The sequence below is a fragment of the Oncorhynchus nerka genome, linkage group LG27 (genome assembly GCF_034236695.1).
Source record: "Oncorhynchus nerka isolate Pitt River linkage group LG27, Oner_Uvic_2.0, whole genome shotgun sequence".
Lineage (NCBI taxonomy): Eukaryota > Metazoa > Chordata > Actinopteri > Salmoniformes > Salmonidae > Oncorhynchus > Oncorhynchus nerka.
The window spans coordinates 8,225,349-8,248,365 of record NC_088422.1 but is presented as its reverse complement, the minus strand read 5'-3'; the positions used below and the strand labels follow the sequence as shown (position 1 = coordinate 8,248,365).

The 23,017-nt window shown below is 41.0% G+C and overlaps 2 protein-coding genes across 4 annotated transcripts in view; both read left to right on the top strand.

The window, feature by feature from the left end:
* LOC115124099 (butyrophilin-like protein 1) overlaps window positions 1-9,454 on the top strand; it is a 110,056-nt gene extending 100,602 nt beyond the window's left edge. For both annotated transcript variants that reach the window (XR_010461428.1, XM_029653472.2), the window contains exon 3: window positions 3,420-9,454. Coding sequence is in view for 1 of the 2 variants with exons in the window: in XM_029653472.2 (XP_029509332.1) it covers window positions 3,420-3,793 (374 nt within the window). In the remaining variant the exon portion in view is untranslated. The remainder of the gene's footprint in view (window positions 1-3,419) is intronic.
* A 2,528-nt stretch (window positions 9,455-11,982) lies between these two features.
* Window positions 11,983-22,763, top strand: LOC135565257 (trichohyalin-like). Of its 2 annotated transcripts, none has more exons than XM_065011365.1 (6): window positions 11,983-12,523; window positions 12,831-14,101; window positions 14,287-14,355; window positions 14,482-14,556; window positions 14,996-15,073; window positions 15,170-22,763. In XM_065011365.1, exons 2-6 carry the CDS (start codon window positions 12,838-12,840, stop codon window positions 16,537-16,539), a joined length of 2,856 nt encoding a protein of 951 aa, XP_064867437.1. In that variant the 5' UTR covers window positions 11,983-12,523; window positions 12,831-12,837; the 3' UTR covers window positions 16,540-22,763. The 2 variants fall into 2 exon arrangements, with proteins under 2 accessions (XP_064867437.1, XP_064867436.1); XM_065011364.1 differs by having other exon boundaries at window positions 12,794-14,101.
* Window positions 22,764-23,017: the final 254 nt, after the last annotated feature.

Sequence of the window (23,017 nt, the reverse complement as noted above, 5' to 3'; positions counted from 1 at the left end):
CAATCTGGATGGGGTTTTTGTAAAGGGGAAAGGGCACCTCAGTACCTCCAGGCTCTTAAAAGGTTTTACACCCAAACATTTTAAGGAAACTCGTTCATCCACGTTTTGGCCTGTGCATGTCCCTACCAGGAGAATACAGTTCCTGCTCAGCCCAGTCAAAACTGTTCGCTGCTCTCTGGCCCCCAATGGTGGAACAAACTATCACGACGCCAGGACAGCGGAGTCAATCACCACCTTCCGGAGACATTTGAAATCATTTTTTAAGGAATACCTAGGATAGGAAAAAGTAATCCCTCTCACCCCCTCCCCCCTTAAAAGATTTAGATGCACTACTGTTCCACTGGATGTCATAAGGTGAATGCACCAATTTGTAAGTCGCTCTGGATAAGAGCGTCTGCTAAATGACTTAAATGTAAATGTAAATGTATGTATTAACCGGGCAGGCCAATTTATCGATGGAAGCCCGGAAACTGAAAGGGCTACTCCGCCATTGTGGGTCAAATTCCGGGACACCAAAACGTGAATAAATCAAAAAGTACACATCCAATCTGGATGGGGTTTTTTTTGCACGAAAGGGCACACATAGACGAGCATTTTCATTTCATTAAAACCGTTTTTGTATAAAACATTTTTATAGGAAATCGTGTTTTAAGTTTTGGAAAAAAAAGTGCATGTTACCGGGAGCATAGGTGCCTGTGGATGCGAATTGTTTTTTACATGCTCTACTTGTTGCCCATCACGAGAGAGAGTATGAGACGAAATTTGGGACCTCTAGCCCTTCGGGAAGTATTTTTAATCATTTTTTGAAAATGTCAGAATTTGGTCGAAAAATGACAGAGTCCCCACTTTTCTCAGCCGTGCACCTGGTGATTGACAATCGGCACCTGGTAACCTAATTACACTTAGCGGTGTTCCAGAAATCCATGCCCGCTATGGGAGCACCCTACTACGGACCTTTATCCATGGGCGCCCTCATACATCCGTGCAACTGGTGATTTGAAATAGGCACCTGGGAACCTAAAAATTAAAATACTGTCCTAAATGCACCTGCCAGTGTTCCTGATATTCATGCCCACTATGGGAGTACCATACTACGGCCCTCTATCCATGGGGGCCCACCCTGAGTGATTTATGGACACTTTCACATATTTTTGTGGATGCGGATTAGCATTGACCTCTGTGCAACTGGTGATTGAAAATAGGCACCTGGGAACCTAAAAATTCAAATACTCTCCTAAATGCACTTGTCGGTCATTCTGATATTAATGCCCACTATGGGACTATCATACTACGGCCCTCTTTCCATGGGGGCCCGTCCTGAGTGCTTTATGGACTGTTTAAAATATTGTTGTGGATGCGGATTAGGATATACCTCTGTGCAACTGGTGATTGAAAATAGGCACCTGGGAACCTAAAAATTAAAACATGGTCCAAAATGCACTTACCGGTGTGACAGATATTCATGCCCGCTATAGGAGCACCCTACTACGGCCCTCTATCCATGGGCGCCCCTATACATCCGTGCAACTGGTGATTTGAAATAGGCACCTGGGAACCTAAAAATTTAAATACTGTCCTAAATGCACTTACCGGTACTCCTCATATGCATGCCCACTATGGGAGTACCATACTACGGCCCTCTATGCATGGGGGACCACCCTGAGTGATTTATGGACACTTTCACATATTTTTGTGGATGCGGATTAGCATTTACCATTATCCATGAACCTTTATGGATGTTACCATTATCCATGAACCTTTACTGATGTTACCATTATCCATGAACCTTTACTGATGTTACCATTATCCATTCACCTTTACTGATATTACCATTATCCATTAACCTTTACTGATGTTACCATTATCGATTAACCTTTACTGATGTTACCATTATCCATGAACCTTTACTGATGTTACCATTATCCATGAACCTTTACTGATGTTACCATTATCCATGAACCTTTACTGATGTTACCATTATCCATGAACCTTTACTGATGTTACCATTATCCATGAACCTTTACTGGTGTTACCATTATCCATTAACCTTTACTGATGTTACCATTATCAATTAACCTTTACTGATGTTACCATTATCCATGAACCTTTACTGATGTTACCATTATCCATTAACCTTTATTGATATTACCATTATCCATTAACCTTTACTGATGTTACCATTATCCATGAACCTTTACTGATGTTACCATTATCCATGAACCTTTACTGATGTTACCATTATCCATGAACCTTTACTGATGTTACCATTATCCATGAACCTTTACTGATGTTACCATTATCCATGACCATTTACTTATGTTACCATTATCCATGAACCTTTACTGATGTTACCATTATCCATGAACCTTTACTGATGTTACCATTATCCATGAACCTTTACTGATGTTACCATTATCCATGACCATTTACTTATGTTACCATTATCCATGAACCTTTACTGATATTACCATTATCCATGAACCTTTACTGATGTTACCATTATCCATGAACCTTTACTGATGTTACCATTATCCATGAACCATTATTGATGTTACCATTATCCATGAACCTTTACTGATGTTACCATTATCCATGAACCTTTACTGATGTTACCATTATCCATGAACCATTACTGATGTTACCATTATCCATGAACCTTTACTGATGTTACCATTATCCATGAACCTTTACTGATATTACCATTATCCATTAACCTTCACTGATGTTTAAATCAGAGATTTTTACTGTTGGTGACTTGGGGAATACAGGCCTAAGGAAAGTGGGTAACAGGGATGAGATAGGAAAGTAACAGGGCTGAGATAGGAAAGTAACAGGGATGAGGTGTATTGGCAAAGGAACTGGGGTCTTGAGTAACACACACGTCATTTAGGGACAGGATATGCCTGTATCTGTACTTGATTGTATAGGTTTGAGGGTATTGGCATGTGGGTGTTGGGGTTAGGGCATGGGGGTAACAGGGCTGGGGTGTGTGTGTCATTGAGTTTAGGTGCGTTGGTAAGTGGGCTGAGGTATATAGATATTGAGGTTGAGGAATAGGGGTAAATATCTGTTCATGTTATTATAGACAGAGCACTCTGTCACAACTGTGACCAACAATAAAACATACTTTTAAATAAAGAAATAAATAATCAAAATGGATGACATGTTAGGCTACTAGTGGCATAAGATTAGCATAGTGGCATGTCTGGGAAAGATGTGGGAACAAATGGGATAATATCATTCTAGATTGTAGCATCACATTCTTCTATGACATATAGACTTTCCTTCAAATGAATCTGTCTGTCTGGGATTGTGGGGGTTGTATTTTAGAATTGACATGGTCCTGGTTGTTGTATGTCTATTGAGTTCCTGACACAGATGATGTCATTAAACATGAAATGTTCTCTCTTTCTGAACAGATCAGTTTAAACTCACCTCAGAAGTCTATTTGGAGGTTAAAGTTGGTAAAGAGGTCACCCTCCCCTGTCACCTCTCACCTGACACCAGTGCTGTTGCCACGACGATCAGGTGGTTTAAAAGGACAGAGTGTATTTACCTGTATAAGAATGGCCAGGTGACAGAGAGGAGTGGCTATGAGGGCAGAGTGAGTCTGATCACCCAGGAGCTGAAGAGAGGCAACGTGTCTCTGAGGCTGAGATACTTCAGGGAGTCAGATACAGGAGTCTACATCTGTCAGGTCATCCATGGAGAACAGAAGGAGGAGGCTGCAGTGGGTTTATGGATCAGAGGAGGTAAGTGTTCTAGAACTCCAGTAATGTTTCTAAACACCTAAACAACAACAATAACAACCAGTCTCTTTCCCTGTACAGAACACTTGTACTTTCTCATGTAGGTAGGAGTTCATAGTAGGAGTTACAGATGAGTAGACTAGATTCATTCTGAATATCAACTTGTTACAATGCATATTACCATCACTAATGTAAGGTCTACCTGGTTAAATAAAGGTGAAATAAAATACATTTTAAAAAGACAAAGAACAGACCAGAGTGTTAATCTGATACTATAAAAACTACAGGCCTTGTGAACAGCAGTGTGTATTTTTTAAGGCTACAATTTAAATCAGTTTATTTTCATTTATCAATACTCTCCCCAAATGTTCTCAAGGTTGGTTGGATAAAGATGTATAGCTGTTCTTCAAATTATCCAGAATTTTCATATCATAGATCTCCTACAATATATCTGCTATGGAGGTCAACATTTCACATAGTTCTCCCACAATATATCTGCTATGGAGGTCAAAGTTTCACATAGTTCTCCCACAATATATCTGCCAAAGATGTCAACATTTCACATATCCCTCCCACAAAATATCTGTTGTAGAGCTCAACATTTTAGAGGGGTTGAGTTAAATGCGGAAGACACATCTCAGTTGAATACATTCAGTTGGACAGCTGACTAGGTATCCCCCTTTCCTTTCCCTTTCACAATATATCTGCCATGGAGGTCAATATTTCACATAGTCCTTCACATAGTCCTCCCACTATATATCTGCTATAGAGGTCAATATTTCACATAGTCCTCACACTATATATCTGCTATAGAGGTCAATATTTCACATAGTCCCCCACTATATATCTGCTATAGAGGTCAATATTTCACATAGTCCTCCCACTATATATCTGCCATAGAGGTCAATATTTCACATAGTCCTCCCACAATATATCTACCATGGAGGTCAATATTTCACATAGCCCTCCCACAATATATCTGCCATAGAGAACAACATTTCACACTCCAAAATGAAAATAGAATCAGCTTGAATTTAGCTTGATGTCTTATTATGAAGCATTCAGTCATTCTCAGACTGCTCACATAGTAGTGCTGCTTACATCCCTTTCCCTAGATGTACATTAGTAATGAATGTGATGAACAGTCATCCCAATGTGATGTATGGTATTTCATTAAATTATGTAATGAGACAGACATTCAATGACCAATAATGCATTCTGTTTTACATTATCATTATTCATGACTCTCCATCTTGGATAATGGATGATCAGATGAGGGTGAGTATTTACTTATTTGTCTGTTTTGTTTATTGACAACCAGTAACACAAGACAAAGAACAGACCAGAGTGTTAATCTGATACTATAAAAACTACAGGCCTTGTGAACAGCAGTGTGTATTCTTCAAGGCTACAAATTAATTCAGTTTCTTTACATTTATCAATACTCTCCCCAAATGTTCTCAAGGTAGGTTGGATTAAGATGTATAGATGTTCTTCAAATTATCCAGAATTTTCATATCATAGACCTCCCACAATATATCTGCCATAGAGGTCAACATTTCAGAGGGGTTGAGTGAAAAGCGGAAGACACATCTCAGTTGAACACATTCATTTGGACAACTGACTAGGTATCCCCCTTTCCTTTCCATTTCACATAGTCCTCCCACTATATATCTGCAATTGAGGTCAATATTTCACATAGTCCTCCCACTATATATCTGCCATAGAGGTCAATATTTCACATAGTCCTCCCACAATATATCTGGCATTGAGGTCAATATTTCACATAGTTCTCCCACAATATATCTGCCAAAGATGTCAACATTTCACATATCCCTCCCACAAAATATCTGTTGTAGAGCTCAACATGTCAGAGGGGTTGAGTTAAATGTGGAAGACATATTTCAGTACAATACATTCAGTTGGACAACTGACTAGGAATCCATTTTTCCCTTTAACTTCCCTTTCACTTAGTCCTCCAACAATATATCTGGCATTGAGTTCAATATTTCACATAGCCCTCCCACAATATATCTTGCATTGAGGTCAATATTTCACATAGTCCTCCCACAATATATCTGGCATTTAAGTCAATATTTCACATAGTCCTCCCACAATATATCTGGCATTGAGGTCAATATTTCACATTGTCCTCCCACAATATATCTGGCATTTAAGTCAATATTTCACATAGCCCTCCCACTATATATCTGGCATTGAGGTCAATATTTCACATAGTCCTCCCACAATATATCTGGCATTTAAGTCAATATTTCACATAGTCCTCCCACAATATATCTGGCATTGAGGTCAATATTTCACATAGTCCTCCCACAATAGTTCTGGCATTGAGGTCAATATTTCACATAGTCCTCCCACAATATATCTGGCATTGAGGTCAATATTTCACATAGGCCTCCCACAATATATATGTCATTGAGATCAATATTTCACATAGGCCTCCCACACTATATTTGTCATTGAGGTCAATATTTCACATAGGCCTCCCACAATATATCTGGCATTGAGGTCAATATTTCACATAGGCCTCCCACAATATATCTGTCATTGAGGTCAATATTTCACTTAGCCCTCCCACAATATATCTGGCATTGAGGTCAATATTTCACTTAGCCCTCCCACAATATATCTGGCATTGAGGTCAATATTTCACATAGCCCTCCCACAATCTATCTGGCATTGAGGTCAACATTTCTCACTTCGAAATTAACATGGAATCAGCTTGAAATCAGTTTGATGTCCCAGTATGAATCATTTTGTGATGTTTAGACTGTTCCAATAGTAGCACTGCTTACATCTCTTTCCCTAGATGTACATTAGTAATGAATGTGATGAACAGTCATTCCAATATGAAGTATGGTGTTTTATTAAATTATTGTAATGAGACAAAAATTCAATGAACAATAATAACTAATGCATTCTGTTTTACATGATCATTAATCATAACTCTCCATCTTTGATAATGGATGATCAGATGAGGGTGAGTATTTACTTATTTGTCTGTTTTGTTTATTGACAACCAGTAACACAAGACAAAGAACAGACCAGAGTGTTAATCTGATACTATAAAAACTACAGGCCTTGTGAACAGCAGTGTGTATTCTTCAAGGCTACAAATTAATTCAGTTTCTTTACATTTATCAATACTCTCCCCAAATGTTCTCAAGGTAGGTTGGATTAAGATGTATAGATGTTCTTCAAATTATCCAGAATTTTCATATCATAGACCTCCCACAATATATCTGCCATAGAGGTCAACATTTCAGAGGGGTTGAGTGAAAAGCGGAAGACACATCTCAGTTGAAAACATTCAGTTGGACAACTGACTAGGTATCCCCCTTTCCTTTCCCTTTCATATAGTCCTCCCACTATATATCTGCCATTGAGGTCAATATTTCACATAGTCCTCCCACTATATATCTGCCATAGAGGTTAATATTTCACATAGTCCTCCCACAATATATCTGCCATAGAGGTCAATATTTCACATATCCCTCCCACAAAGTATCTGTTGTAGAGCTCAACATTTTAGAGGGGTTGAGTTAAATGCGGAAGACACATCTCAGTTGAATACATTCAGTTGGACAACTGACTAGGTATCCCGCTTTCCTTTCCCTTTCACAATATATCTGCCATAGAGGTCAATATTTCACATAGTCCTCCCACTATATATCTGCCATAGAGGTCAATATTTCACATAGTCCTCCCACTATATATCTGCCATAGAGGTCAATATTTCACATAGTTCTCCCACTATATATCTGCCATAGAGGTCAATATTTCACATAGCTCTCCCACAATATATCTGCCAAAGATGTCAACATTTCACATATCCCTCCCACAAAATATCTGTTGTAGAGCTCAACATTTTAGAGGGGTTGAGTTAAATGCGGAAGACACATCTCAGTTGAATACATTCAGTTGGACAGCTGACTAGGTATCCCCCTTTCCTTTCCCTTTCACAATATATCTGCCATGGAGGTCAATATTTCACATAGTCCTTCACATAGTCCTCCCACTATATGTCTGGCATTTAAATCAATATTTCACATAGTCCTCCCACAATATTTCTGGCATTGAGGTCAATATTTCACATAGTCCTCCCACAATATATCTGGCATTTAAGTCAATATTTCACATAGCCCTCCCACTATATATCTGGCATTGAGGTCAATATTTCACATAGTTCTCCCACAATATATCTGGCATTTAAATCAATATTTCACATAGTCCTCCCACAATATATCTGGCATTGAGGTTAATATTTCACATAGTCCTCCCACAATAGTTCTGGCATTGAGGTCAATATTTCACATAGTCCTCCCACAATATATCTGGCATTGAGGTCAATATTTCACATAGGCCTCCCACAATATATATGTCATTGAGATCAATATTTCACATAGGCCTCCCACACTATATTTGTCATTGAGGTCAATATTTCACATAGGCCTCCCACAATATATCTGGCAATGAGGTCAATATTTCACTTAGCCCTCCCACAATATATCTGGCATTGAGGTCAATATTTCACATAGCCCTCCCACAATATATCTGGCATTGAGGTCAATATTTCACATAGGCCTCCCACAATATATCTGCTTTTGAGTTCAACATTTCTCACTTCGAAATTAACATGGAATCAGCTTGAAATCAGTTTGATGTCCCAGTATGAATCATTCTGTGATGTTTAGACTGTTCCAATAGTAGCACTGCTTACATCCCTTTCCCTAGATGTACATTAGTAATGAATGTGATGAACAGTCATTTCAATATGAAGTATGGTGTTTTATTAAATTATATTAATGAGACAAAAATTCAATGACCAATAATAACTAATGCATTCTGTTTTACATGATCATTATTCATGACTCTCCATCTTGGATAATGGATGATCAGATGAGGGTGAGTATTTACTTATTTGTCTGTTTTGTTTATTGACAACCAGTAACACAAGACAAAGAACAGACCAGAGTGTTAATCTGATACTATAAAAACTACAGGCCTTGTGAACAGCAGTGTGTATTCTTCAAGGCTACAAATTAATTCAGTTTCTTTACATTTATCAATACTCTCCCCAAATGTTCTCAAGGTAGGTTGGATTAAGATGTATAGATGTTCTTCAAATTATCCAGAATTTTCATATCATAGACCTCCCACAATATATCTGCCATAGAGGTCAACATTTCAGAGGGGTTGAGTCAAAAGCGGAAGACATATCTCAGTTGAAAACATTCAGTTGGACAACTGACTAGGTATCCCCCTTTCCTTTCCCTTTCATATAGTCCTCCCACTATATATCTGCCATTGACGTCAATATTTCACATAGTCCTCCCACTATATATCTGCCATAGAGGTCAATATTTCACATAGTCCTCCCACAATATATCTGGCATTGAGGTCAATATTTCACAGAGTTCTCCCACAATATATCTGCCAAAGATGTCAACATTTCACATATCCCTCCCACAAAATATCTGTTGTAGAGCTCAACATTTTAGAGGGGTTGAGTTAAATGCGGAAGACACATCTCAGTTGAATACATTCAGTTGGACAACTGACTAGGTATCCCCCTTTCCTTTCCATTTCACATAGTCCTCCCACTATATATCTGCCATAGAGGTCAATATTTCACATAGTCCTCCCACTATATATCTGCCATAGAGGTCAATATTTCACATAGTCCTTCCTCAATATATCTGCCATAGAGGTCAATATTTCACATAGTCCTCCCACTATATACAGTGCCTTGCGAAAGTATTCGGCCCCCTTGAACTTTGCGACCTTTTGCCACATTTCAGGCTTCAAACATAAAGATATAAAACTGTATTTTTTTTCTGAAGAATCAACAAGTGGGACACAATCATGAAGTGGAACAACATTTATTGGATATTTCAAACTTTTTTAACAAATCAAAAACTGAAAAATTGGGCGTGCAAAATGATTCAGCCCCTTTACTTTCAGTGCAGCAAACTCTCTCCAGAAGTTCAGTGAGGATCTCTGAATGATCCAATGTTGACCTAAATGACTAATGATGGTAAATACAATCCACTTGTGTGTAATCAAGTCTCCGTATAAATGCACCTGCACTGTGATAGTCTCAGAGGTCCGTTAAAAGCGCAGAGAGCATCATGAAGAACAAGGAACACACCAGGCAGGTCCGAGATACTGTTGTGAAGAAGTTTAAAGCCGGATTTGGATGCAAAAAGATTTCCCAAGCTTTAAACATCCCAAGGAGCACTGTGCAAGCAATAATATTGAAATGGAAGGAGTATCAGACCACTGCAAATCTACCAAGACCTGGCCGTCCCTCTAAACCTTCAGCTCATACAAGGAGAAGACTGATCAGAGATGCAGCCAAGAGGCCCATGATCACTCTGGATGAACTGCAGAGATCTACAGCTGAGGTGGGAGACTCTGTCCATAGGACAACAATCAGTCGTATATTGCACAAATCTGGCCTTTATGGAAGAGTGGCAATAAGAAAGCCATTTCTTAAAGATATCCATAAAAAGTGTCGTTTAAAGTTTGCCACAAGCCACCTGGGAGACACACCAAACATGTGGAAGAAGGTGCTCTGGTCAGATGAAACCAAAATTGAACTTTTTGGCAACAATGCAAAACGTTATGTTTGGCGTAAAAGCAACACAGCTCATCACCCTGAACACACCAAATACAGGACCTTTCTGGAAGAAAACCTGATGGAGTCTGCAAAAGACCTGAGACTGGGACGGAGATTTGTCTTCCAACAAGACAATGATCCAAAACATAAAGCAAAATCTACAATGGAATGGTTCAAAAATAAACATATCCAGGTGTTAGAATGGCCAAGTCAAAGTCCAGACCTGAATCCAATCGAGAATCTGTGGAAAGAACTGAAAACTGCTGTTCACAAATGCTCTCCATCCAACCTCACTGAGCTCGAGCTGTTTTGCAAGGAGGAATGGGAAAAAATTTCAGTCTCTCGATGTGCAAAACTGATAGAGACATACCCCAAGCAACTTACAGCTGTAATCGCAGCAAAAGGTGGCGCTACAAAGTATTAACTTAAGGGAGCTGAATCATTTTGCACGCCAAATTTTTCAGTTTTTGATTTGTTAAAAAAGTTTGAAATATCCAATAAATGTCGTTCCAATTCATGATTGTGTCCCACTTGTTGTTGATTCTTCACAAAAAAATACAGTTTTATATCTTTATGTTTGAAGCCTGAAATGTGGCAGAAGGTCGCAAAGTTCAAGGGGGCCGAATACTTTCGCAAGGCACTGTATCTGCCATAGAGGTCAATATTTCACATAGTCCTCCCACTATATATCTGCCACAGAGGTCAATATTTCACATAGTCCTCCCACTATATATCTGCCATAGAGGTCAACATTTCACATAGTCCTCCCACTATATATCGGCCATGGAGGTCAATATTTCACATAGTCCTCCCACAATATATCTGCCATAGATAACAACATTTCACACTCCGAAATGAAAATAGAATCAGCTTGAATTCAGTTTGATGTCCCAGTATGAATCATTCTGTGATTTTTAGACTATTCCAATAGTAGCACTGCTTACATCCATTTCCCGAGATGTGCATTAGTAATGAATGTGATGAACAGTCATATCAATATGATGTATGGTATTTCATTAAATTATGTAATGAGACAGAAATTTAATGAACAGTAATAACTAATGTATTCTGTTTTACATGATCATTATTCATGACTCTCCATCTTGGATAATGGATGATCAGAATAGGTGAGTAATTACTTATTTATCTGTTTTGTTTATTGACAACCAATAACACAAGACAAAGAACAGACCAGAGTGTTAATCTGATACTATAAAAACTACAGGCCTTGTGAACAGCAGTGTGTCTTCTTCAAGGCTACAAATGAAATCAGTTTCTTTACATTTATCAATACTCTCCCCAAATGTTCTCAAGGTAGGTTGTATTATGATGTCATATGTTCTTCACATTCTACTGAATGTATATTCCAGAGAACCCTGCCTCCTGACACAATATCCTGTATCTGACATAGAGCCCAATGCTGGTTATCACAAACAATGACAATAATCATTTGATCAGAGAAAGACCAATAACAAAACAACATTATTTATGAAGTTAACCAGATCTCATTGGTGCCCACAGTCCCTACTTGAGGGAGGCTTGAGTGACAGGAGAAATCTGATTGGTCCTGTTTGTGTAACGGCGTTCTTCGTTTGTAGAAAGAGAGGACCGAAATGCAGCGTGGTGGTTACTCATGACTTTAATGTAGAAAATAGCGATACATGAAATAACTCATAAACAAAACAACAAACGGAACGTGAAACCTAATTACAGCCTATCTGGTGAAACTACACAGAGACAGGAACAATCACCCACGAACTACAAAGCGAAACTAAGGCTGCCTAAATACGGTTCCCAATCCGAGACAACGAGAAGCACCTGACTCTAATTGAGAACTGCCTCAGGCAGCCAAGCCTAACTAGACACACCCCTAATAGCCGCGATCCCAAATAATACAAACCCCAATACGAAAACAACATATAAACCCATGTCACACCCTGGCCTCCCCAAACATATAACAAAAACACAAAATACAATGACCAAGGCGTGACAGTTTGTTCTGTAAATAGTTATGTCGTCTACCACACAGAACTCACCTCTCTGTTTTACACCATAGACTCAGGATCACGGTATTTACAATGTGAGACCCAGGAGGACAAGCTGAAGAGGGAGGCATCAGCTGGTGAGCTTGGTAAGTATGAGAGAGTCTGGAGGAGAGAGGATTGAATCAGGGAACATGAGTGATGTCATTCTGTTATTCAGACTAATTCATTTGTAACGTATCAAATAGTCAATAGACCAGTTGATGATTGGTTCAGCTCAGATAACTGTTGACTGGAGGAAATAATTACTAATAATTGTACCACCTCCATCAAATGATAATGTCTTTATAGACATACTATTGAATTAATTAATACATTACTTATTCAAACAACCAATTAATTATGTTAATTGCTCTCAGAGTTGAAGATGGAAAAATAATTAAAAGAGATATTAAGACAGGAGATGATGGAACAACTAAAGGAGAAAGACACACAACTGGATGATATGATCCAGGAAGTGAGAGAGAAAGAGAGACTCCTGGATGATATGACCCAGGGAGTGAGAGAGAAAGAGAGACTCCTGGATGATATGACCCAGGAAGTGAGAGAGAAAGAGAGACTCCTGGATGATATGACCCAGGAAGTGAGAGAGAAAGACACACAACTGGATGATATGACCCAGGAAGTGAGACAGAAAGACACACAACTGGATGATATGACCCAGGAAGTGAGAGAGAAAGAGAGACTCCTGGATTATATGACCCAGGAAGTGAGAGAGAAAGAGAAACTCCTGGTTGATATGACCCAGGAAGTGATAGAGAAAGAGAGAATCCTGGAGGAGAAGAACCAGATAATGGAACAGAGGGAGAAACTATTAGAAGAGAAAGACAAGCAACTGGAAGAGAAAGACAAGCAACTAAAGGATAGAAACATTCAACTAGAGGCTCTGAGAAAGTACCTGCAGGACAAGAACAGCCAAGTAGAGAACTTCAGAGTCCTACTGGAGGGAAAAGACCTTCAACTAGAGGACAGGAACCACAGACTGGGAGAGAAGGACAAACTACTGGAAGAGAGAGACAAACAACTAAAGGATAGAGACCTTCAACTAGAGGACAGCAACCACAGACTGGGAGAGAAGGACAGACTACTGGAAGAGAGAGTCAAACAACTGGAGGGAAAAGACCTTCAACTAGAGGACAGAAACCACAGACTGGAAGAGAAGGACAGACTACTGGAAGAGAGAGACAAACTACTGCAGGAAAAATACCTTCAACTAGAGGACAGAAACCACAGACTGGGGGAGAAGGACAGACTACTGGAAGAGAGAGACAAACTACTGGAAGAGAGAGACAAACATCTGGAAGAGAGAGACAAACTACTGAAGGAAAAAGAAAATGAAATAAAGGAGAAGCAGATTGAACTAGGAGACAAAGACAAAACAATTAAGGAAAGAGACCTTCAACTAGAGGACAGAAACTATAGACTGGGAGAGAGAGACAAACTACTGGAAGCGAGAGACAAACTACTGGAAGAGAGAGACAAACATCTGGAAGAGAGAGACAAACTACTGGAGGGAAAAGAAAATGAACTTAAAGAGAGGAGACAGGAAGTAAAAGAGAGGAGACAGGAAGTAGAAGAGAAAGACAACCTACTAGAGGAGAGAGAGAACCAGTTAAAGGAAAGAGACAAACAGGTGGAGGATGTCAACAATGAAAATGCTGAACTGGGTGAGATTATTCACACCATTAATACATTTAGTCTTCTGTACTTTCCTCAATTCTCAGGTTATTGTCGACTCTCCACTGAGTTGTGAATATTGTTGTCCATCACTTCATACTTTCCCTCTGCATCATATTTCTGTCTAAAGTCTTTAACACAGAATTCAGATCCTAGTCCTCCTTTGTTATTTCAGCTCAACAGATATGTGATGTGAAGACTGAGGTAGAGAGACTGAGAAGAGAGATCTCAGCCCAGATGACTGGTGAGTGAGATATGTGATACTTAACATTTCAGTAGAAACCCAGAACTCCCCTTCAGTAGGTCTATGTGCCTTCATGTGTCACTGAGGTAAATGTTCCCATTCTAAATGGTTGTTCTATTATTTTAGAACATGGAGAGACGTCAGATACAGGTTCCATCCTCCCAGTCAGGAGGAGACACAGCATGGAGTTTCCTCTAAACAGTGAGTTATCAATATTGTCCTGTTGTCTCCTACTGTTTCTAGTCTATAGTGGACCATCCTTCACTTAGTGAGTTATCAATATTGTCCTGTTGTCTCCTACTGTTTCTAGTCTATAGTGGACCATCCTTCACTTAGTGAGTTATCAATATTGTCCTGTTGTCTCCTACTGTTTCTAGTCTATAGTGGACCATCCTTCACTTAGTGAGTTATCAATATTGTCCTGTTGTCTCCTACTGTTTCTAGTCTATAGTGAACCATCCTTCCACTTAGTGAGTTATCAATATTGTCTCAAACTGTCATCAATCTTGATATTCTCTATTTTCTCCAATAATCTATATTTCACTATGATGTTTAATGTATTTGTAGTTTGTTTATACTATGTTTAAAATGTGTCTCTGATGAGTCAGTATGTTGACCAGTTCTCTATGTTGTGTTACAGTGGGAGGAGAGACCTCAGATACAGACCCCACACTTCCACTGAGGAGGACAAACAGCATGGAGTTACCTCCTCCACATAGTGAGTTATGGATGTAGATTTTTATGATATATTTCACACTGTTGTACCTCCTCCAGAGAGTCAGAGTGTTGATCAGTGCTGTGTGTTGTGTTGCAGTGGGAGGAGAGAGCAGCAGTCCAGACTCCCCAGTGTCTCCCAGTGTGTCTGAGCTGAGACTGGTGCTGCTGGGGAGGACTGGGGCTGGGAGGAGTGCAGCAGGAAACACCATCCTGGGCAGAGAGGAGTTTGGGGCCCAGGCCAGCCCCTCTGCAGTGACCCAGAGGAGTAAGAGGAGAGAGGGGGACGTGTGTGGGAGACGGCTGGTGCTGGTGGACACTCCAGACTGGTTCTGTCCTGGACTCTCTCTGGAGGATATGAGACAGGATGTGGGGCTCTGTGTCCGTCTGTCTGCCCCGGGACCCCACGCCTTCCTCCTGGTCATACCAGTGGAGCCCTCTAAGGGTGAGGAGAGAGGGGTGCTGGAGAGAATAGAGGAGATGTTTGGGGAGGGTTGTTGGGGACACACTGTGATTCTATTCACCCATGATGATGGACTGAAAGAGCAGAGCATTGAGGAGTTTCTCCAAGCAGGAAGTCAGGACCTCCAGCAGCTTGTAGAGAAAAGTGGGAGCAGGTACCACGTCCTCAACATTAAAGAGAGGGCCCATGACACTCAGGTATCAGAGCTGCTGGATCAGGTAGAGGAGATGGTGGCAGGAAACAGAGAGAGATTCTACAGCAGTCAGACCTACCAGGAGGCAGAGGACCAGGTTAGAGAGATGGAGGGAAACATCCAGAGAGAGAGAGGAGAGAGGAAACAGAGGGAGGAGAGAGACTTGAGAGAGAGGCTTCAGAAGGAGTTGCAGGACTCTCTGATAAAGATAGAGGGAGTGATCCAGGAACATGAGGGAGATATCAAAACACTCAGTGAAAGAACCAGTGAACTGGAGAGACAGGTGAAAGAAGAGAGGGATGAGGAGAAGAAAAGAGAGCTGGAGAGGGAGCTGAAGAGGGAGTCTGATAGGAGGGAGGAGATGGAGAGAAAGCTGGAGAGATTTAGAGAGAAGAGAGAGAATGAGAGGAAGGAGATGGAGGAGAGACACAGACAGGAGATGGAGAACTATGAAGGAGAGGCCAGAGTTGAAGCACAGAGAAACCTGATGAAGATAATCCTGCCTGAGTTACAGAGGAACATCATGATCTCACAGACAAAGATACAGAGGGAGTTCAGCAGACAGATGGAGGAGAAGAATAGACAGATGAAGGAGAAGGATAGAGAGATAAAGAGACTGAAACAGAACTCAGAGGAGGTGTATATAACCAGTGAGATGAGCAGGCAACATGCACAGCGAGAACCAATAGGAATTAGAGGAGGAAGAGAGGGAAGACGGATGAGTTGGATGAGACAACTGTTTTGTTTAGGGGTTAGAGAGGAGACTAGTTCGAGACAACTGTTTTGTGTAGGGGTTAGAGAGGAGACTAGTTAGAGGGACAACTGTTTTGTGTAGGGGTTAGAGAGCAGACTAGATAGAGACACATGTTTTGTGTTGGGGTTAGAGAGGAGACTAGTTAGAGAGACAACTGTTTTTTTGTAGGGGTTAGAGAGGAGACTAGTTAGAGAGACAACTGTTTTGTGTAGGGATTAGAGAGGAGACTAGTTAGAGAGACAACTGTTTTGTGTTAGAGAGGAGACTAGATAGAGACAACTGTTTTGTGTAGGGGTTAGAGAGGAGACTAGTTAGAGACAACTGTTTTGTGTAGGGGTTAGAGAGGAGACTAGTTCGAGACAACTGTTTTGTGTAGGGGTTAGAGAGGAGACTAGTTGGAGAGACAACTGTTTTGTGTAGGGATAAGAGAGGATAGAGAGACAACTGTTTTGTGTAGGGGTTAGAGAGGAGACTCGTTAGAGACAACTGTTTTGTGTAGGGGTTAGAGAGGAGACCAGATAGAGACAACTGTTTTGTGTAGGGGTTAGAGAGGAGACCAGATAGAGAGACAACTGTTTTGTGTAGGGGTAAGAGAGGAGACCAGATAGAGACAACTGTTTTGTGTAGGGGTTAGAGAGGAGACCAGATAGAGAGACAACTGTTTTGTGTAGGGGTTAGAGAGGAGACCAGTTAGAGAGACAACTGTTTTGTGTAGGGGTTAGAGAGGAGACCAGATAGAGAGACAACTGTTTTGTGTAGGGGTTAGAGAGGAGACCAGTTAGAGAGACAACTGTTTTGTGTAGGGGTTAGAGAGGAGACCAGTTAGAGAGACAACTGTTTTGTGTAGGGGTTAGAGAGGAGACTAGTTAGAGAGACAACTGTTTTGTGTAGGGGTTAGAGAGGAGACTAGTTAGAGAGACAACTGTTTTGTGTAGGGGTTAGAGAGGAGACCAGATAGAGAGACAACTGTTTTGTGTAGGGGTTAGAGAGGAGACCAGATAGAGACAACTGTTTTGTGTAGGGGTTAGAGAGGAGACCAGTTAGAGAGACAACTGTTTTGTGTAGGGGTTAGAGAGGAGAACAGATAGAGAGACAACTGTTTTGTGTAGGGGTTAGAGAGGAGACTAGTTAGAGAGACAACTGTTTTGTGTAGGGGTTAGAGAGGAGACTAGATAGAGAGAACTGTTTTGTGTAGGGGTTAGAGAGGAGACCAGTTAGAGAGACAACTGTTTTGTGTAGGGGTTAGAGAGGAGACCAGATAGAGACAACTGTTTTGTGTAGGGGTTAGAGAGGAGACCAGATAGAGACAACTGTTTTGTGTAGGGGTTAGAGAGGAGACTAGTTAGAGGGACAACTGTTTTGTGTAGGGGTTAGAGAGCAGACTAGATAGAGACACATGTTTTGTGTTGGGGTTAGAGAGGAGACTAGTTAGAGAGACAACTGTTTTTTTGTAGGGGTTAGAGAGGAGACTAGTTAGAGAGACAACTGTTTTGTGTAGGGATTAGAGAGGAGACTAGTTAGAGAGACAACTGTTTTGTGTTAGAGAGGAGACTAGATAGAGACAACTGTTTTGTGTAGGGGTTAGAGAGGAGACTAGTTAGAGACAACTGTTTTGTGTAGGGGTTAGAGAGGAGACTAGTTCGAGACAACTGTTTTGTGTAGGGGTTAGAGAGGAGACCAGATAGAGAGACAACTGTTTTGTGTAGGGGTTAGAGAGGAGACCAGATAGAGAGACAACTGTTTTGTGTAGGGGTTAGAGAGGAGACCAGTTAGAGAGACAACTGTTTTGTGTAGGGGTTAGAGAGGAGACCAAATAGAGAGACAACTGTTTTGTGTAGGGGTTAGAGAGGAGACCAGATAGAGAGACAACTGTTATGTGTAGGGGTTAGAGAGGAGACCAGATAGAGACAACTGTTTTGTGTAGGGATTAGAGAGGAGACCAGTTAGAGAGACAACTGTTTTGTGTAGGGGTTAGAGAGGAGACTAGTTAGAGAGACAACTGTTATGTGTAGGGGTTAGAGAGGAGACTAGTTAGAGAGACAACTGTTTTGTGTAGGGGTTAGAGAGGATACCAGATAGAGAGACAACTGTTTTGTGTAGGGGTTAGAGAGGAGACTAGTTAGAGAGACAACTGTTTTTTTGTAGGGGTTAGAGAGGAGACTAGTTAGAGAGACAACTGTTTTGTGTAGGGATTAGAGAGGAGACTAGTTAGAGAGACAACTGTTTTGTGTTAGAGAGGAGACTAGATAGAGACAACTGTTTTGTGTAGGGGTTAGAGAGGAGACTAGTTAGAGACAACTGTTTTGTGTAGGGGTTAGAGAGGAGACTAGTTCGAGACAACTGTTTTGTGTAGGGGTTAGAGAGGAGACCAGATAGAGAGACAACTGTTTTGTGTAGGGGTTAGAGAGGAGACCAGATAGAGACAACTGTTTTGTGTAGGGGTTAGAGAGGAGACCAGATAGAGAGACAACTGTTTTGTGTAGGGGTTAGAGAGGAGACCAGTTAGAGAGACAACTGTTTTGTGTAGGGGTTAGAGAGGAGACCAAATAGAGAGACAACTGTTTTGTGTAGGGGTTAGAGAGGAGACCAGATAGAGAGACAACTGTTATGTGTAGGGGTTAGAGAGGAGACCAGATAGAGACAACTGTTTTGTGTAGGGATTAGAGAGGAGACCAGTTAGAGAGACAACTGTTTTGTGTAGGGGTTAGAGAGGAGACTAGTTAGAGAGACAACTGTTATGTGTAGGGGTTAGAGAGGAGACTAGTTAGAGAGACAACTGTTTTGTGTAGGGGTTAGAGAGGATACCAGATAGAGAGACAACTGTTTTGTGTAGGGGTTAGAGAGGAGACTAGTTAGAGAGACAACTGTTTTGTGTAGGGGTTAGAGAGGAGACCAGTTAGAGAGACAACTGTTTTGTGTAGGGGTTAGAGAGGAGACCAGATAGAGACAACTGTTTTGTGTAGGGGTTAGAGAGGAGACCAGTTAGAGAGACAACTGTTTTGTGTAGGGGTTAGAGAGGAGACCAGATAGAGACAACTGTTTTGTGTAGGGGTTAGAGAGGAGACCAGTTAGAGAGACAACTGTTTTGTGTAGGGGTTAGAGAGGAGAACAGATAGAGAGACAACTGTTTTGTGTAGGGGTTAGAGAGGAGACTAGATAGAGAGACAACTGTTTTGTGTAGGGGTTAGAGAGGAGACTAGATAGAGAGAACTGTTTTGTGTAGGGGTTAGAGAGGAGACTAGTTAGAGAGACAACTGTTTTGTGTAGGGGTTAGAGAGGAGACCAGATAGAGAGACAACTGTTTTGTGTAGGGGTTAGAGAGGAGACTAGTTAGAGAGACAACTGTTTTGTGTAGGGGTTAGAGAGGAGACTAGTTAGAGAGACAACTGTTTTGTGTTGGGGTTAGAGAGGAGACTAGTTACAGAGACAACTGTTTTGTGTAGGGGTTAGAGAGGAGACTAGTTACAGAGACAACTGTTTTGTGTAGGGGTTAGAGAGGAGACTAGTTATAGAGACAACTGTTTTGTGTAGGGGTTAGAGAGGAGACTAGTTATAGAGACAACTGTTTTGTGTAGGGGTTAGAGAGGAGACCAGTTAGAGAGACAACTGTTTTGTGTAGGGGTTAGAGAGGAGACTAGTTAGAGAGACAACTGTTTTGTGTAGGGGTTAGAGAGGAGACTAGTTAGAGAGACAACTGTTTTGTGTAGGGGTTAGAGAGGAGACTAGTTACAGAGACAACTGTTTTGTGTAGGGGTTAGAGAGGAGACTAGTTACAGAGACAACTGTTTTGTGTAGGGGTTAGAGAGGAGACTAGTTAGAGAGACAACTGTTTTGTGTAGGGGTTAGAGAGGAGACTAGTAACAGAGACAACTGTTTTGTGTAGGGGTTAGAGAGGAGACTAGTTACAGAGACAACTGTTTTGTGTAGGGGTTAGAGAGGAGACTAGTAACAGAGACAACTGTTTTGTGTAGGGGTTAGAGAGGAGACTAGTTACAGAGACAACTGTTTTGTGTAGGGGTTAGAGAGGAGACTAGTTAGAGAGACAACTGTTTTGTGTAGGGGTTAGAGAGGAGACTAGTTAGAGAGACAACTGTTTTGTGTAGGGGTTAGAGAGGAGACTAGTTACAGAGACAACTGTTTTGTGTAGGGGTTAGAGAGGAGACTAGTTAGAGAGACAACTGTTTTGTGTAGGGGTTAGAGAGGAGACTAGTTAGAGAGACAACTGTTTTGTGTAGGGGTTAGAGAGGAGACTAGATAGAGAGACAACTGTTTTGTGTAGGGGTTAGAGAGGAGACTAGTTAGAGACAACTGTTTTGTGTAGGGGTTAGAGAGGAGACCAGATAGAGACAACTGTTTTGTGTAGGGGTTAGAGAGGAGACTAGTTATAGAGACAACTGTTTTGTGTAGGGGTTAGAGAGGAGACTAGTTACAGAGACAACTGTTTTGTGTAGGGGTTAGAGAGGAGACTAGTTACAGAGACAACTGTTTTGTGTAGGGGTTAGAGAGGAGACTAGTTAGAGAGACAACTGTTTTGTGTAGGGGTTAGAGAGGAGACTAGTTAGAGAGACAACTGTTTTGTGTAGGGGTTAGAGAGGAGACTAGTTAGAGAGACAACTGTTTTGTGTAGGGGTTAGAGAGGAGACTAGTTAGAGAGACAACTGTTTTGTGTAGGGGTTAGAGAGGAGACTAGTTATAGAGACAACTGTTTTGTGTAGGGGTTAGAGAGGAGACTAGTTACAGAGACAACTGTTTTGTGTAGGGGTTAGAGAGGAGACTAGTTAGAGAGACAACTGTTTTGTGTAGGGGTTAGAGAGGAGACTAGTTAGAGAGACAACTGTTTTGTGTAGGGGTTAGAGAGGAGACTAGATAGAGAGGAGACCAGATAGAGACAACTGTTTTGTGTAGGGGTTAGAGAGGAGACTAGTTAGAGAGGAGACCAGATAGAGACAACTGTTTTGTGTAGGAGTTAGAGAGGAGACTAGATAGAGAGGAGACCAGATAGAGACAACTGTTTTGTGTAGGGGTTAGAGAGGAGACTAGTTAGAGAGGAGACCAGATAGAGACAACTGTTTTGTGTAGGGGTTAGAGAGGAGACCAGATAGAGACAACTGTTTTGTGTAGGGGTTAGAGAGGAGACCAGATAGAGACAACTGTTTTGTGTAGAGGTTAGAGAGGAGACTAGTTAGAGACAACTGTTTTGTGTAGGGGTTAGAGAGGAGACTAGTTACAGAGACAACTGTTTTGTGTAGGGGTTAGAGAGGAGACTAGTTACAGACAACTGTTTTGTGTAGGGGTTAGAGAGGAGACTAGTTACAGACAACTGTTTTGTGTAGGGGTTAGAGAGGAGACCAGATAGAGACAACTGTTTTGTGTAGGGGTTAGAGAGGAGACTAGTTAGAGAGGAGACTAGTTAGAGAGGAGACTAGTTAGAGAGGAGACTAGTTAGAGAGGAGACTAGTTAGAGAGGAGACTAGTTACTGTATTTTCCTCCACTGTGAGAGAAACATAGCAGTGTTATTATTTTACTACAGTCACACTGTTGTTTTCTATTTGCTGACCTTCATCAATCAAAGTTCATCAGGATACTGCTGTTGTTATGATACATTTACATTTACATTTAAGTCATTTAGCAGACGCTCTTATCCAGAGCGACTTACAAATTGGTGCATTCACCTTATGACATCCAGTGGAACAGTAGTGCATCTAAATCTTTTAAGGGGGGGTGAGAGGGATTACTTTATCCTATCGTAGGTATTCCTTAAAGAGGTGGGGTTTCAGGTGTCTCCGGAAGGAGATAAAAAAAAAAAGTTTTTGAAAACATCGAAACGCACAACAAGCATTTATAATATTAAAGGTTGCATTGAAGTGACAGCTTCATTACTATATCAATAACACGACTTAACAATAGATTCATCGATAAAACATAAGTCCAATCACGGAAGGTGGTGATTGACTCGTTTAAGGTTTCAACTTGTTATGTTTCAAGTTGAAACCTTAAACGTATCTCTACAGTTCTCGCTAGTGGACAGACAGGCTACGCTCTGCTCACGTAGCATTTGGTTCAGGGTTCAGAGGTCACAGTGAAGGATTGATGAGTAATACATGTGTTTATTATGGTATGTTAGTTGAGCCCATTACCCAGTGGGTAGTAATCTGTGATGTGGATGTAGCTTCCAGTTACCATGGTGATGTCTCATATTGATGCTGGGAAATTATCCCAATGGAACTCTGTTACCACATGAGACTGATATTGTTGAAATAAAGAAATGTAACTTTGTAAGACATCAGTGTTTGGACATTGTTTGTCTTGGATGATTCTCTACCGTACACAGTTGAGCTGTCAACACTGAGATGTCATCACTGACCTGTCAACACTGAGCTGTCAACACTGTGCTGTCAACACTGAGCTGTCAACACTGAGATGTCATCACTGAGCTGTCAACACTGAGCTGTCAACACTGTGCTGTCAAAACTGAGCTGTCAACACTGAGCTGTCATCACTGAGCTGTCAACACTGAGCTGTCAACACTGTGCTGTC

Coding starts and splice junctions, on each gene's coding strand:
- LOC135565257 (XM_065011365.1), top strand. CDS start 12,838: ATGATGGAACAACTAAAGGAGAAAGACACACAACTGGATGATATGATC. Junction 14,356..14,481: donor GATCTCAGCCCAGATGACTG/GTGAGTGAGATA, acceptor CTATTATTTTAG/AACATGGAGAGACGTCAGAT. Junction 14,557..14,995: donor CATGGAGTTTCCTCTAAACA/GTGAGTTATCAA, acceptor GTTGTGTTACAG/TGGGAGGAGAGACCTCAGAT.